Raw genomic sequence first — 17,109 nt, 5'->3', positions numbered from 1 at the left:
CTGTTTTTTAGAGTGGTATTACTCAATGTGAACGATGAATGATAAGGAGAGTGTTTTATTTACATTTGTATTTATAAAGATTCATAAGTAATCTACACGATTACTTAAAAAATACATGATAATTATTATAGTTATTATACAGACCTGAATGATGGAAGTTTAACTTCTGAAACATGTAGTCTATAATAAAACTCAAGTGGCAAAAAACGAAGTGTTTTCTTTAATCATTGTAACATGTCTTACCACAAAGTTAATGCCGAAACAATAAATAAAACATTTTGAGTATGTAGATAATTAACTTGTTTACATATTCAGGCTTTAATTCGATCGTCTTCTGATTGTTTCTTTTATTATTCAAATTCGAAGTGCTTCAACACTCAATTTTAATATATTCCAAGCGTCAAACACAAAATTCTCAAGTGGAAATTTCACTTATGCTATTCATACTGAAAACCTGTGTTATTAAAAATTCAGCAAGCATATTCAAACAACGAAAATTAAATTCGATATTTTCGTTTATTTTTCCGAGTATTTCAACGTTAATTGAATGTATACCTTGTCAGTTAAATAAGTAATTAAAATGTAATATTTCTTACATCATATTACGAAAATTTTAAACAATTTCATCTTTCATAAATGGCGACGAATATTCCACGAAAAATATTAACAAGTGATAGACATTTTGAGAAAATTAATTGGATTCCATATTACAATTACTAAACGCTTATATAATAATTATTTTATATTACACAAAATATTCCTTTGTGAAATAAACATTATTTAATTTTTAATTTATATTCTTGAAATCTATTGTGACACGTGTTTCAATGCATTTAGTATTTTTATTAAATATCTCGTTGAGTGCATACATACAAGATATTATATACTATATTATATTATAATAGTGGTATAAGCATAGTGATATTTACCTTGTGAAGATTTTATAAAAATGTCAATCTGAAATCCATAAAAAAAATGATATCATTTTTAATTTACTCATTAATAATATGTAGTGCCTATAAGCGTAAATATATTATTTGTCTTTAAAATCAGTTTTTATTTTATTAAGCAATGACTCTTTTAAACAAAATATTTTTTAAATATATTTAATATAAATATTACATTTCAATCCATGTCAAAAAAAAATTATAATGACTTTCTATTTCTTCAATCCATTAATTACAGGTTTAAAATTAGTGTCATCAACATCCTCGAGACGTGAAAACGGACATTTAACAGTGCTAAGAATGGAAGACAAAACATATACAACAAAATATGCGTTATATGTCACATTAAGCGTATTCCAATTAAATATAATCTCATCGAAATGAGACACCGTCTGGAACTGGTTTAAAATATCATCTGACTGATGAATACACTGCAGCTCTGTCCATTCGTATATATTTAAATTTAGTCGTGAAACGGTCAGCTTACGCACAGAACGTGTGATTACTCGCGGCCGATACAAGTGTCAATAATCCTACCGGTGCGGATATACGTAAACATGTATTCTCAGTGTTCGTTATGGTAGAGCTTTCAAAGCGTTGGCGTGGGACTTCTACAGGCGAGACAGTGTATTATTGTTTGGTAAAGTGTCGAAAGAAAGTTTGCGTAGAAAATATTCGCGTGTATATGTTTAATGAATCGCGTAAATATTATTATTAAGATATCCAATCGTTTGCATATTCGCACATCATTTTCTATCTTCCTACGCGGTTCATACCAGGACGTTGAACTGCCGATATAAACTGGATTGAAGTTTAATATAAACATGTCTTCTTTAAAATTAAAACGTCTGCTTTTGAAAAAAAATCTTTGTTTCAAACTTATATATATATTGCTCTGTCAAATAAAAATTGACAGGCAAACTTCTTAATATTTTGCATTTTGCAATAAATTAGAAAAGATCGTAATATAATAACATCAATTGAATAACGAAAGTTCATATTTGATAAACTTTTTATTTTCTTTTCTTTTTTAACTTTAATTTGTACATGATAAATTGCATGTATACTTTATGATAAAGTAATATGTTATGTCTTTTTAAGTATATCATTGGTTCTAAAAGTACTTATCTTAGCAAGGGTGAACATATAAAAAAACAAGGAATTATACATTAGCCTGAAATATTATAATTATTTTTGCTTTATAGTTAGGAAGTGACACATTCCAGATATCGATACGGTCCGCGAAATTATTGCTGAGGAATTGCATAGGGTGTAAAGGAGTATTGAAACCATATTAATATAAAATAAATATTATTATTATTTATTTTAATGGATAATCAAATGAGTCAATAAATATTAATTTTAACAACCCCAGAATAATATTCTTGCAACCAACAAAAAAAACATTTTTCACGTTGTGTGTGACAAGCTTATCCGAAATACTTACAACCAAAACATACTTAACAAGAAAAATATATAAACAAACGTGATGTTAAACATCCTAAGCCCCAAACACTCATACTTCTAAAACATATGAACAGAAAACACGTGTTTCATACCTAATAAAAGTTCTAAAGCAAATAAAATCGAACGCAACAGTCCAGCAGACTTAATATGAAGCCTAACGTTTATATATTTCAACTCGATGTAAGTAACGTAAACACCTTTTTCTTTTGGATTAAGACGTATCGAAAGGTAAACAATTACGTACTTACATACTTGTGGCAAAAATAAATCAGTCAGATTACGTATATCAAAATTGAAATGTAATAATGTACACATTTATTTTAAAATATGTTGCAAACCATCTTTTTTCTCGAAATAAGTAAATACTTTCATAAAAAATAAATATTAAAATGTACACATACAATAAATTATTTTTGTATGTTGTAAACAATCATTGCTCTAGCAATAAGTAAAAATTTACATACAAATAAATATAAAAATATACACATTTGCTAAATTATTTTATTATACATATGCTGTAAACAATCAATGTTCTAGCAATTAGTAAATACTTTTAAATAAAATAAATATTAAAATGCACACATGAAATAATTTAGTATCACAAACTTAGTTGTGAACAATCAATGTTCTAGCAATAAGTAAATACTTACATATTTGTTAAATAAAAATTAAATTTATAAAAATATTTCGACCTGAAGATGGAAGCATAGCTTCCGAAACTTGTGAAAATAAAATAAATATAGCTCATGTGGTAAAAAACGATTGTTTTTCTATCATTAATATTTGAATCAATAACTTTGTGATTTTCCATTTTACAATTGAAATAACTTGTTTCAAAATCACTATAAATATTTTATTATAAATTAATTTTAATGTCTACCGGTTTTGAAGCTAACCGCTGCTTTTTCAAGGCATATATTTGTGTGATTTTAAAACAAAGTTGTATTTTAATTATAAAGTGTTTTTCTTTAACAATTTAAAATAAATATTAAAATTGTACGTTTAAAAAAAACCCTTTGGGTTGTTTAATTCAATTTCAAAACAGATATAAAAATAAATAAAGCAATATAAAATGTTTATAATTCGTTTACATAAAATTATTAAGAAACTATTTAAAATCGCACAATTTTATTTTAATGACTTAATTATTACGTCGATCGGTTCTTAATTAAACAGTTGTATCCTCAAGACTAATTAATACTAAATGTCGAGATTTTAATTAAGCTATGACCGGTTTTGAAGCAATCAGCTTCGTCTTTAAGACTAATTTATGTTTAATGTAAAGATTTTAATAAGTAATAGTAAGATAAAATAGTCATTTATATGCATATATATATTTATATATATATATATATATATATATATATATATATATATATATATATATATATATATATATATATATATATATATATATATATATATATATATATATATATATATATATATATATATATATATATATATATATATATATAAATATAAATATATATATATTTATATATATATATATATATATATATATATATATATATATATATATATATATATATATATATATATATATATATATATATATATATATATTAATTTATATTTATAAAACTATACTTGCTTCAATATGAAATCAAAAGATTACCTACTAGAGATTACGTTTTTATTTTAGCAGATTGAATACACTTTTTTTATTGATTGGGCTAATTTTATGATAACGTAATATAAAACGAGGTGTTAAGTGTTAATTACTTGAGATGAAATAAGCAATATTGAGCTTGACAAATATGTCGTGGCAATAAAACCATAAATAGATTTTTATTCAAAACAAATATATATTTTTTCACCAACGGTTCACTTGATATTTTTTTAATAATATTTATTCTATTGGACACTGAGTTATTTACACGATGATATATCAATATTACAAGTGTTTCAACTTGACATGAAGCATCACTTAAATACACTTGTGTGACATTCACCATTCTACCCATTATTACACATCCATATTGCATTAATTTTTTAAAAGATCTCTATACACTGCTGTTAGATTCTTTTCGCAAGGTAGTTGTTATTGATGTAGAGTTTCGGCAGACTGTGGCGTCTTCAATTGTTAATTTGAGAAAGCTTTAAACTTTACAGATTTCTCCAACCGTCATATAAAATTTTTCTAATCAATCAAAATTTCAACTGACATTCTACCGGAAACTAACAACATCGCATATATTTAAAAAAAATACTAAATGTGAATGCTCAATAATAAGAAGAATGTTGAACGTAACACAAGTGCATAAAGTGGTCATTTGATCCAGCCAAAAGCCCTGGGATAATGCGATGAATCTCAAGGTTGATTTGATTCCTATTTAAATGTTTCAAATTTCTTATCTAAATACAGTTTATCATATAATTTTTTTTGGTAAAAAAATATTTTGTATGTTTTCCATATTCATATTTTGTGGAATACTTTTCAAATCCAATTTTTTATTGAAAATAAATTAAATTTAGTATTCATAATTCACCACATAATAAAATAATACCAATGCACGAGTAAAATCCAAGAAAAAAAATATTTTATTGTACGCAATAAAAATATTTTAAACTTAAATTTTACATCACTTGACATTTTCGTACATCATCATATAATGGAAAATGGGAATTTCAAGGTGTTTCAAAGTAATAAAATTTGGAGAGGATTAGAGGCGCATCGCCTTAATTTACAATCAATTGATTTTAACATTCTGTTATTTGATCACTTCTGACTCATACGCTGACTCATTTGCTGCAATTTTTTTGCCTCTTTTTAATATATATAACGAATCTTTAAAGATTTATTAGATTTTATTGCACATGTATTTAAATAAAATACTTATTTAGATTTAAATACCTATATTAAGATTAATCAAATTATTCATGCTTATAAAATTATATTGCACACACACACGAAATATTTTAATTTACGATTTCTAAATTATAATTACTAGGCTTTTTTATAATCAACGTACTTTCTTGCAATCTCACATTAAAAAATATTGCGAATAGCAATAAGTGTGAATATAAATTTGATTTCTTTTAAATTTTCATATTATCAATAGAAAAAATAATAAAAACTTAAAATTAATTAACTATTTTTATTAATTACTTTAGGTATGCTTGAATTGAATTATTATATTTTTATTTAACAATCATTCATTCACAGTTATTTTGAAGAAATAAAAAAAACGTTACTGGTTTACTCAATGTTAAATATTTCTGCAGTGTATTTCGATTTGAAAAAAAAAACACAATGTTAAAAAAAAATCTTCTTCAAACCCTTGGTGGATAGGGCACTGCATCATTTAAACGCAGCGTTATCTTCATCATTAACATATGAAGGAAAGGCGATTAGCCTTCCTCTTAATTTTGTTACACAAAAAGCCTTTTCTTTAAGAATTGTATGAATTAAAGATATTCATCAACATATTATTTTACACGACTTGTTTAAAAAATAATATTGTAAGTAATTATTTTTTTTAAACTGTGAAGTATATTTATTAATAAGGAATTTTTTAGGAATTATTATCATAATTTGATTTATAATGCTTTGAAGGTGCTAATTTGCGTCTTTACGTTTCCAATTCTTGATATAACATTGTAAGAGCGTGTGGAGAATCTATTCTGGATTTTCGGGCAACGACTAGCCGGCAAGTTGAAAGTTTCGACAAAGAACACAAATGAAGTGAGTACCAAGTTGCGAGTGGTCATCTGGGTAGCGCAATGTTTCACTGAAGATGGAAGTACTCCGCTACTCCGAGAAGTTTCTGTGGTACTATTGTGTTCTGGTTTTTGTGCAGGGGTCCTTTCAGGAACTGAAACTGTTCGGGAATCCTTCTCAAGCTGAACAACAATGTGCCAACGCTTTCGAGGTATGTTTTATTTGTTATTTATTTTTGTTTTATATTTATGTTTAATTATTTTTATTTTTATTCGTGTTTGGAATACATGGGAAAACAACAAACTATTGAATTATTGATTTGGCGTTTGATTTGTAGAATTATATATTTCTTTATTTTAAATATTTAAATCAAACACTGATTTTTAGGGTCGAACTAAGTTGAATATATTTTTTTCAAAACATTAAAACAGAAAATAAAATTGGTGACAATGGTTTTGCCTTGATACTTTGCCAACTGCAGTAATTTGATAATGCCCTAATGTGACGAATTGATTTTTATATTTTTTCAACCTGTATAAATAAGTATACAATCCCTAAGAATCAGTGTTTTTATTTTAATATTTAAAATATTAACATTAAACTGTTATTTTCAAAATATTAAATTAAAGTTGTAAAAAGATATTTTGAAGTTCTTGAGGAAAATATTAGAGAATTCTAAATTTCTTGATTGAAGTATGTTGTTTACAACATTTTGAGTGTGTCCAAATACTTGTTCACAAAATCTGGATTATCTCCAATTACAGGAGTTATATTCATTTTTTTTGACATCTCATCAAAGATGAAGAAGAATTTGGAAGTCTGGGCATTTACGAGGCTGACGACAGCCCCGTAAATGCCCAGACTTCCATATTCTTCTTTATCTTTGATGAGATGTTAAAAAAATAATATGAAGTATGTTGTATTTAGAATAAAATTTGTTATTCAAGCTGTTGATATTTATTACAGTGATACTAATTTTTGTATATAAAATGTTATACTTTCATTATTTCGTTATTTTCTTTTCATGTAAAAATAAAATTTTATTTTATTTCAAGAACGAATGAACTCAATTCAACAGTATTCCATTAAATTTCTCCTTCACACAGGATGTGAAATTTACAATCATTTAGTTGGCACCAAAGATTTAAAGATGTTTCAGATTTTTGGTAAAGAATTTAATAAAACGAATGTAAATATAAATAAATTCACACATTTTCAGTTCTCTTTCTTACTTTGATACTTTGAATATAAATATATTGACTCTTCTTTTCACCGTGTTTTTCATTGTTACCTATTTTGAAGCAAATAAAAATATAATACGTCAAAAAGTTTAATTTTTTTGTATGTAGTTTAAAATATTGTCAAAAAATTTTACGCAAATACAATATTCAGTTAGTTCACCTGTATAACATTCGATGTATTGGATTCGTATGTTCATGTCATTTCTAGAGAACATAAACTTGAAAACCCACGTACGGCGCGACTTACCTAGCTCACTTCATCTTAAGTATGTATGTGGATATTGGATTCAAGCAATATGGAATAGTGATTTCATGCATTGACTAAAATCTATACACTATAAGCTCAAATCTTCGTTGAAAGGGATATTGGTAAAATTAATATATGGGAGATTACTTTTGACTTTTCAGTTGCTTTCGAAACGGTTGGAATTATGGGTTAAGTCTGTTCTGGGATATCTACATACAAAACAAAACCGTTGTTGTTTTTTATATTAATTATATTCATTCAAACCCTTATCCGCACCCCAATGGTGCATAGGGCACTGCATTATATAAAAGCAGTGTTACCTTGATCGTCAACACACGAAGGAAAGGTGTTCAGCCCTCCACTTCAGGTACCAGACCAGGGTGATATTGAATAAATATTAGAGAGAAAAAAACACTTATTTATTAACCCCCCTCTGGGAATCAAACTTGGGACCTCCAGAACGGTAGCCGAGCGTACTGACCATTACACTACGGAGGCCGAAGAAAATCTTTATTATGTTCTTTTTATTTGCGTATTTATCAAATGTTTTGTTTTATTATTGAGATAGTAGTCTGATCACTCACTTGAGATTTGGATAGGTACATACCTTAAGTAATCACTTATGTAGTAATCATTATTTTGCCCATTTGTTAACATCCAAATGCATTCATTTTTTATATGCACTACTGTACGATTGTTTTCATCTGTTGTGGTAGATGGTGCTGCCAGTAGTTAAGACTTCATAAAGTTTTTAGATTTCTTCAATTTAACATACGTGAGACACTTATAATATAAATTGGTATATCATCCGTAGGGTGAAAAATCCCGTACCTGAACAAAAAACAATTGACATTTTTAGGATTGTGTAGTAAAATTGTATTTAAACAACATTATTTGTACAAATGATGCCTTAATATGTTTGTTGTGATACGCATTTATTTTTGGGTTAGTCATTTTACGAATTAAAAGAACAGATGTTACATTTCAATTCGCAATTTCGTTTTCCGATAGCTTGATGTAAGACTCTCGATAAAATATTGTTTTAAAACAAAAACAAAAAACAAGAATTTACCAATATAATTGACTTCGTTTTTAACTTACTTAAAAAAAATTGAAGGACATTTGATTTAGATCGGTAAGAATTTTATTACGATACTTGTTTCAATATTTTGTTTTAAATTTTAAACAAATTACTTGAAAAATATTAATATTTTACTTGCTACAAAAGGTTTATATTTAAATGCTTGTTTAATAAATTGTACAAAATGTTTATTTTGTTCTTGTTTTATTTTACTGAATACAGTTAATTCAAATCAATTCATTGAATTCAGGTATCATTTTTCAAAATGAAGCTCTTTAAATTTGGCATCCACATGTAAGAAACCATATTTTGAAACGTACATTTGATATTTTCTACCAAACTCATTAAATTTTATTAAAAGTATTAAATAACATCCGAGTAGCTTTTTCGTATTTCATAAAATATTAATTAAAAATAAGTGTTGCTCAATATCGAACATTTCATTAACTTTACCACCTCAAAAAAAGGTAAATTAATGAAGTATTCGCGCTTTATATTAAGGATTTTAAGTTTGAGTTTAAGAAAATAAAGCTTTTGAAACACATTTCTTGAAAAAATCAAACTTATTTTTTCTATCTATAGAAAATATTGAGATCATTTTTGTTTTTAATAACACTACACTTATTCGAAAATAAATTCTAATGAAAAGAATCACTTCGTTATGTGTTTGTCTGAAATCTCACCTTACTATAATAAATTAATGTACCAGTCTAGAAATTTGTGTGGAATATATTAAGATTCTTAGAAATATGACCTCTCTTTTATTATATCCAAAACACGCACGAGGCATGACAATTATGTAAATTTTAATTAATTGCTGTGCCATTTGCTTTTCCCATCATTATATAATACAATTACTGAATAAACAAATGGATTTGTTTACATATCTCAGCATCGTTATTTTCAAACGTAGGTATGCCTACGAAATTACCATGTGTGATTCATTTTAAAATTTTAATAAACTAGTAATATTCATATTTGAACAGTATTATTTGGGTCTAGCATGATTTATTTAAGTATTTATAAATTACGTAACTCTTGTCGTTTTTTTCTTAGTGAATTCTGTATTTTTTTTTTCAAAATGAAGACGAACATATATTGTATTTCACATTAAAATGATTATTTCCTTCATTTATCAAGCTTCAGTGTGAGTTTATTCGTATTTCATGGTTTTCTAAAGTAGTTGCATATGACATGTTTATTTTATAATTTCTTTGTGCAACTAAATAAATACATTCATTTATATAACAATCCCACTTCTTTATTCTATATAAAATGCACCATGATAGCTTAAAATGAGATGAGTGTTGAAATATTAACAAAATTTCAATATTTTTTTTCATTTCTAGATGAAATTTCTTTGTTATGAAAATATTTTTCCATTCAAATTATCACATTAATTTATTATACCTTGTGTGAGATCATTTTTCGAATTTTATAAATATTAACACGACTAGTTTCGAGAACTATAGAAGTTTTCATCGGCAGATGAGAATACAAATCTGTTTATTGTTTTCATCAACATCTGTAGTTTTCGAAACAAGTTATGAACCCAAATAGTAGTTTTGAACACATGTTTTATTTTAACATTTAAATAATCACTTTATTTCATTAAGTTTATACCACATCAATGAATAATATTGGTTTTTCTCACTATTAAAGTAAAATAGTGAAACATGACTCCCAAAATGTTGAGTGTGTCTAAATATTTTACCCAATATTGGAATCATTTTTATCGAGTATTCTTATTTGTTTATATCTCTGCTAACTTACTAACTAACTAACCATCACGCCGCTTCCCCGCAGGGATAGGCGGAGAGAATCGAACGCCACACCACTCTGTCTTTGCAAACATTCTTTGCCTCTTCTAAATTCATGCATCTCCTCATACATACCCGACGATTATAACGACTCCTAACCCGGCCGCTTTCAAGTATTTGACATACCTGATTGTGCCAAATTTTCCTCGGTCATCCTTTGCTTCTTTTTCTACTACATTCACTACATTCGCCTCATAAATTTGTTTAACCGTTCTTTATTTACTCATACGTTCCACATGTCCAAACCATCTCAATACACCTTTCTTAATTTTATCGATAATGCTTATCTCAGCCTTATATTCTTTCCTTAATTTCATCATTCGAACATCTATCAAACATTGTTTTGCCACACATTCGTCTGAGGGATCGCATTTTTTACTGCATTCAGTCTCTCTGCATAGATAAATAATATGAATTCTCATCTCAAAGCACGTCTTCATCTTTGGTGAGCATAGTAGTATACATGTACATATTTGAAGCTTGTGTTCTTCCATCTCCCCCCGAATTGTCGTTCAAGTTAAGCATGATGAATGCCCGATGAAGATTACGTTCGTAAATGGCTTAGATTTGACTGGCGTATACACACACGAGCAGGTGATGCAAATTAATCTTTTTCACCTGCCTTACGTTATGGTACACGCGTCATGTTTTCCAAGTACCCCGAACATATCTGGAGCACTTAGGGCTGAGATAAAGGGATATTTTCAGACTTCGTAATGCGGGGTCATACCTTTTCGAGTTATTAATGCTACAAGCAGTTTCCTGTAAGATAAAGTTTTGTCATTAATTCGTTCCGCTACGGAGGATCTCAAAACAGACATGAGCTACTTACACACTTACCATATAAATCGGTAAATCTAAACAGGTTCTGCTCCATTTATTTTAATTATTAGCAAAAGCGGATATGATTAATTATTATATGGAACAGTAATTACAACACTATGATTCATTGGAATAATTTATTTTGAAAACGTAACAAATCACATTATTTTAAAATTTAGGTTATGCAAAATTATGGATTTTAACAAAATACATTTACTTACGTAATATTTTCCATTATATTTCGCGGGTTTATCTGTATAAATATTTTTAATGAGGTTTATTTTATTGGTAAATAAATTCAAAACATTAAATGTTTTATTTTATCACTATCCATTTTTACCGCTTCATGCAAATCTGCATATTTACTTTAGTTAAATGCTTTAAGATGATGCAATTTGTGTGGCTATTCATTATTCCGAAATAATATTTTTCAAATTCCGACAACCTTAAATTAATTTTCACCTCATGTTTTTCAAAAAACCTGAATATTTCATAGAAAATATCTTTTATTCTTAAAAATTCAGTATTGGAATTCTTAAAAAATATAATTTTTTTGTGTACCTAACTAGAAAAGTGACGCAAAATAAAATTGATGAATAAAATTTTTTCCCTTTTTACAGGAAAGACGTTTTTTTCTCTGCTTTAAATTTAATTAAATTGAACATTATCAAATTCAGTTATTAATCCCATGGTTTACTAGCTTAAATTTGTGCTTAAAACACATTTCTGGCCAAAATTTCATATGAAACGGAATACAAATAATGCAACAATTTTTTTACTATAAAAGTGCAGGCCAGAATAAAGGTTTTGTAACTTTTTTAATTCAGCAGATGGCGTTAATATTGCGGCAAGTACGCTGTTTTTACCTGGAACAGATACAAAAACACCTGTTACTGATATATAAAACCAGGGCATTTGAATACAGTGTGATAAAGTTTTAAAGTAATTGATGAAAACTTTAGACGATCTAAGAATTTAAACAAACTAATTAATTTTCCATTTATACATTTTACTCAAGAAAATAATTACATGAACTGTACTATTTCCGCCTTTTTGTACATATCTACATTTTTAATATGAAAAATCAAACGAAAATTTTCATAGTTACAGTAAAAAAAAATAGGGTTAAACCATGTACACGATACAACCCTGAAAAAATAATATCATTTACTTCTTCACTATACCATTTTTTTAAATAAGTATATTGTTCAATGAACCACATAACTTTCACCAACCGCATCTTCTCTTAACTTTTGCATAGTGAAGACATCACATTTATTTTTATTTCCTGTCAGTATCGCTTTCCGGAATAGAAGTTAAATTTGAAATTAAATTTATTTAAGTCACCCACAAAACAAATTTCAGAGTTCGGAAGAGTTTCGCTTTAATTAAAATTATTCAATTTAATTTTAATGCCATAACCAAGAATTTAAATCCGTTTAATTTTAAACTTTCATGATTTGGTAACATTGTGTTTCTAATAATAATTATTAAAGCGTCTTCCGACAACAATATTTCATATCAACGGCAGCCTCTTTAGCGCAGACCGCAGCGTTACAAACGATCAAATTTATTATATTAATTTAAGTATTTTATTAACACACCTGGACCTATAAGGGAACATATTAAATATCCCTAAAATAACAGTTCACTAGGTCAGTGGTCGGCAAACTTAGCCAGAGAGCGAAATATGCACATTACAACGATTAAAAAATATTTAGTGACAAACCTTTTTGCATTTCTAGTACACCTTAATTATATTTTTAGACCTTTATTAAATTACGGGTACACTCAACGAAACTTGAATTCATACTAAATAAGGATTTTTCACAACGTTTTGAGTGCGTCCAAATACTTGTTCACAAATCTGGATTATTTCGAATTAAATGGGTATTTGTCATATTATTTTTGACAAAAAAAAAGAAAAATACTCCTTTGATTAGAGACAATCCAGATTTGTGAACAAGTATTTGGACACACTCAAAATGTTGTAAATAAATTATCTAGTTAAATTGTTAGCTTGAATAACAAAAATGTTAATGTTATTTTCTGGCTTTTCTCATGTGTGTGATTATAATCCAGGATTCGGACCTCTCATACTAATAAAAGAGTTTCTGTTCAATAAAAAGCTTCTTTCATCTCACCAATAGATGTCTGTAGTGAAGTTATAGTGATTTAAGAACAATGTTTCAAAATTGGTTCATATATATAGAACTTCCAAGAATTTGAGTAGTGTGGTTGTCAATAATGGGTAGAATTGGTGAATGTTACACGTGTGTTAAGTGATCATTTAAACCAGCCTATGACGGTAAATATTGCACGTGTGTAAAGTGATCACTTAACCAGCTTATGACAGTTTATAAGCCCTGTAACCCAGACTCCATATCCTTATTCTGCTTAGTTAAGGTGTCATTTTTTTTAAAGATGACATGGTTTTTTCATGGACAACCTATACAATTCTTATAACTTTTTTCTTGTTTATTATGCCACAGTGCATCAAAATTAATTTTTTCTAACGTGTCAACCACCGTTGCCATAAAATTTACACGAAATATTTTTTTAACTGCATCAAAAAAATATAAATAAAACAAGAACCACACTGTAGATAAGATGTGGTTGGGGTTAGTGTGGATCCAGTTCGTTGTTGAAATAAGCACGTAATTAAATTTTGATAAAGGTTACATTTTCGGAATACTTTGGAGAGAACCATAGCGCTCCGCACATTATCCCTCTGAAACTGGACAGTTACCGTGACATATAATGAAGGCCGCCCAGACGCAAAACTATTTACCCCATTATGAGTGAAATTATGTTAATCAATTGGAATAAATAAAGCTCTTAACGCAAACGATGATTAGTTTTTAATGGAAATTAAGAGAATTTGAGAAGAACGTAATAAATTCCTCTTAAATTTATATTACATTATAGATCTAATGTTTTATATCATCCGAACACCAACTATATTAGTTTTCGCTACTGTTAAAATATATTCAAAGCTTCCCAAAATTGAATAAATACTTGAAAGACGGAGTCGATGATTTAATTGTAAATATTATAACACTTAAACGCCTGATGTAAATATCCCTCAAATTCTTTTAATTATATATATTTATATACATATGTATATATATATATATATATATATATATATATATATATATATATATATATATATATATATATATATATATATATATATATATATATATATATATATATATATATATATATATATATATATATATATATATATATATATATATATATATATATATATATATATATATATATATATATATATATATATATATATATATATATATATATATATATATATATATATATATATATATATATTTATATATATATATATATTTATATATATATATATATATATATATATATATATATATATATATATATATATATATATATATATATATATATATATATATATATATATATTTATATATATATATATTTATATATATATATATATATATATATATATATATATATATATATATATTTATATATCTTCTGCTTGTGATTCGTCCCTTGTACGTAAAGTAAGTAAATTAATTCCAAACCCAGAAATGTTATTTTTCAAATATTATTTTAAGTTTCACAAAAAATATTAAAAATTGATTTTGAAACTTATTAAAATGTAAATCAATAATCTTAACAAACTGCTTAACATTAACAGGGACCATTGACATTCGTCTGATAATAGTTCAAGTGTTTCAATGCATTTTCTGAAGTAATTCAAATTCATTCGTACTCCCAATTAAATTTTTCAGCATTAATTTCCATTTTACATTTTTTTCTGATTTAAAAAGAAAGCCTAATACCATATGGATCCAAATAGTTTAAGAGAATAATAAATCCATGAAAAAAGAACAAATGTATTTTAGGAAATGCATAGAGTTACTTGTGGGTTATAAATTTTATCAAAATGTTTTTAATGTACAAAGTATAAAATTGGGTAGCGAAAAAAATCCTTAGTAATGTCAGAAACAGACTGGTAAGAGAGATGTTCCTCTATAACAGTGCTGTTATGAATGGTCAAATGGTTTAATAGATGTGCGCTTCCTTAAAACGAAGATGATTATCAAATAAGCAATATCCTTCTATCCATCTGCATAATATATATTATCTCAGTAATCTTATTGTGCCATGGGTTTAATTAGACGTACGTTATTAATTCCCCGTGTTTGAATGCGCTGGCGGTCGACTCACGAGGCGGTCGGCCCCAATCTGATTACGTTCCGTTACAGCCGCCCTAATGGTTACAGAGTTTACACCATATCTCATTATCCCACGGTAGCCGTGTGACAGTGTCACCGGCGCAAACCTGGGCGTACAAGGGCGGCATCCACAAGGGCGGCCTCCACAAGCCGGCACGGCAATCTTGCCGAATTATATTTCATGTACCACGGCCCAAAATTGTACAAATTTGTCGCTAAACATACACTTTATTTGCGTTACAATCAACAATGGTTTTCTCGCAATTCTTGGTTTTGTATAAAATATAACAAAATGGGCCACCATCGTTTATTCTTGCAAACAATATATTTTTACCATTTTTTTATTATTTAATATATGAAGTGAAAATAGTTTTTTTTTAAATTTAATTAATTTTCTAGACTGCACTAAACGAGCTACCGTTGATATTAAATATTATTGTCGGTCTTGGGAAGACGCTTTAAAACTAATATATAGTTTTTCTCAAATAGCATGTAAGGCTTAATCTTGTGAGTGAGCAATATAGACGTAGCCATTTATTGGTGTTGGTATGGTTTCAATACTTTATTGATGTTTTATCTCACATTTTTTGCCTTGCTAACCAAATCGCGGTAAATAATTGCGAATTGTGTATCCATTGCATCGGATCTCCAGTCAGATAGATTAAAATCGAATAACATTTCTTATCTACATGCTAACGAATAAATATAACGTAAGCCACATTTGTATGATAAATGAACTACCAAATCAGAGCAGTTGGAATTATAAGGTTAAAGCAAAAATACGCAAAAAGAAAATATTCCTCCATGAGAAACTGTCAGGAGAATAGAGCCTTATTATTGTCTGGTTGGCGGAACACAGATGGTACCTACTTATTTAGTATCTTGATATTCCTAAATATTACAAGCTTCAACCACTTCTTTTGTAAAATAAAGCTAGTAATTTATACGTAAAGGGGTTATTTACCTTTCTTAAAAAGTACAAATGTAATTTAAAAACTGAGGCACCTCACACCATTATAAATCATCAAATGTAATACTAAGAACAAAATCTTAAATTTATTTCTAAGAATAAAGAAATGGTCAAAACGATAACCGTTATTTTATACTATCTGACTTCCTCTGTAAAAACTTATTTATTGAAACAAAAAATCTCTTAAATGCATAATTGGACCTCTTTCTCAAATATGAATTCTCTCTTCATTACTATTTTAATTTTGAACTTCTGATTTTTTTATTAATTTAGCATATTTTAATATCCCTTTATCTTGAAATCCATAGTATTTCGATGCTTTCTGTATCATTTTCAAATACTATTAATACCTACGCTATGTCTGACTCTAAGATTAGTGTCCTTGGGACGTTGAAGGATGAAGAAAGGAGAAGAGCCGTTTCTTTTTATTTTTATTAGTGAGAACATGGAAAATAGTAAGTAGGTTTAGTTATCATAATATTGTCAATTATAGGTTCATAATTTTTTTTCAAAATGTCACAGTTTGTGACTTTTCCTATTTTTAATTTTCAAGTTTTCTGCGTTATAGATATTAAGTAAAAT

The 17,109-nt window shown here is 27.2% G+C and overlaps 1 protein-coding gene across 9 annotated transcripts in view; it reads left to right on the top strand.

The window, feature by feature from the left end:
• Positions 1-17,109, top strand: part of Mp (collagen XV/XVIII-type protein multiplexin) — a 544,075-nt gene that overhangs the window by 397,506 nt on the left and 129,460 nt on the right. For 4 of the 9 annotated variants that reach the window (XM_088262958.1, XM_088262952.1, XM_088262965.1 and 1 more), the window contains exon 4: positions 6,239-6,310. In XM_088262958.1, the coding sequence (XP_088119084.1) occupies positions 6,239-6,310 (72 nt within the window). Of the gene's footprint in view, positions 1-1,430; positions 1,649-5,957; positions 6,311-17,109 lie in introns of those variants that run through there. The other 5 variants (XM_088263016.1, XM_088262982.1, XM_088262998.1 and 2 more) reach the window with 4 other exon arrangements.

This window comes from Brachycentrus maculatus, unplaced genomic scaffold, assembly GCF_059751285.1.
Source record: "Brachycentrus maculatus isolate JH-2025_06_01 unplaced genomic scaffold, ASM5975128v1 h1tg000012l, whole genome shotgun sequence".
Lineage (NCBI taxonomy): Eukaryota > Metazoa > Arthropoda > Insecta > Trichoptera > Brachycentridae > Brachycentrus > Brachycentrus maculatus.
The sequence above is the reverse complement of the archived record's forward strand: the minus strand, read 5'-3'. Positions and strand labels throughout refer to the sequence as shown.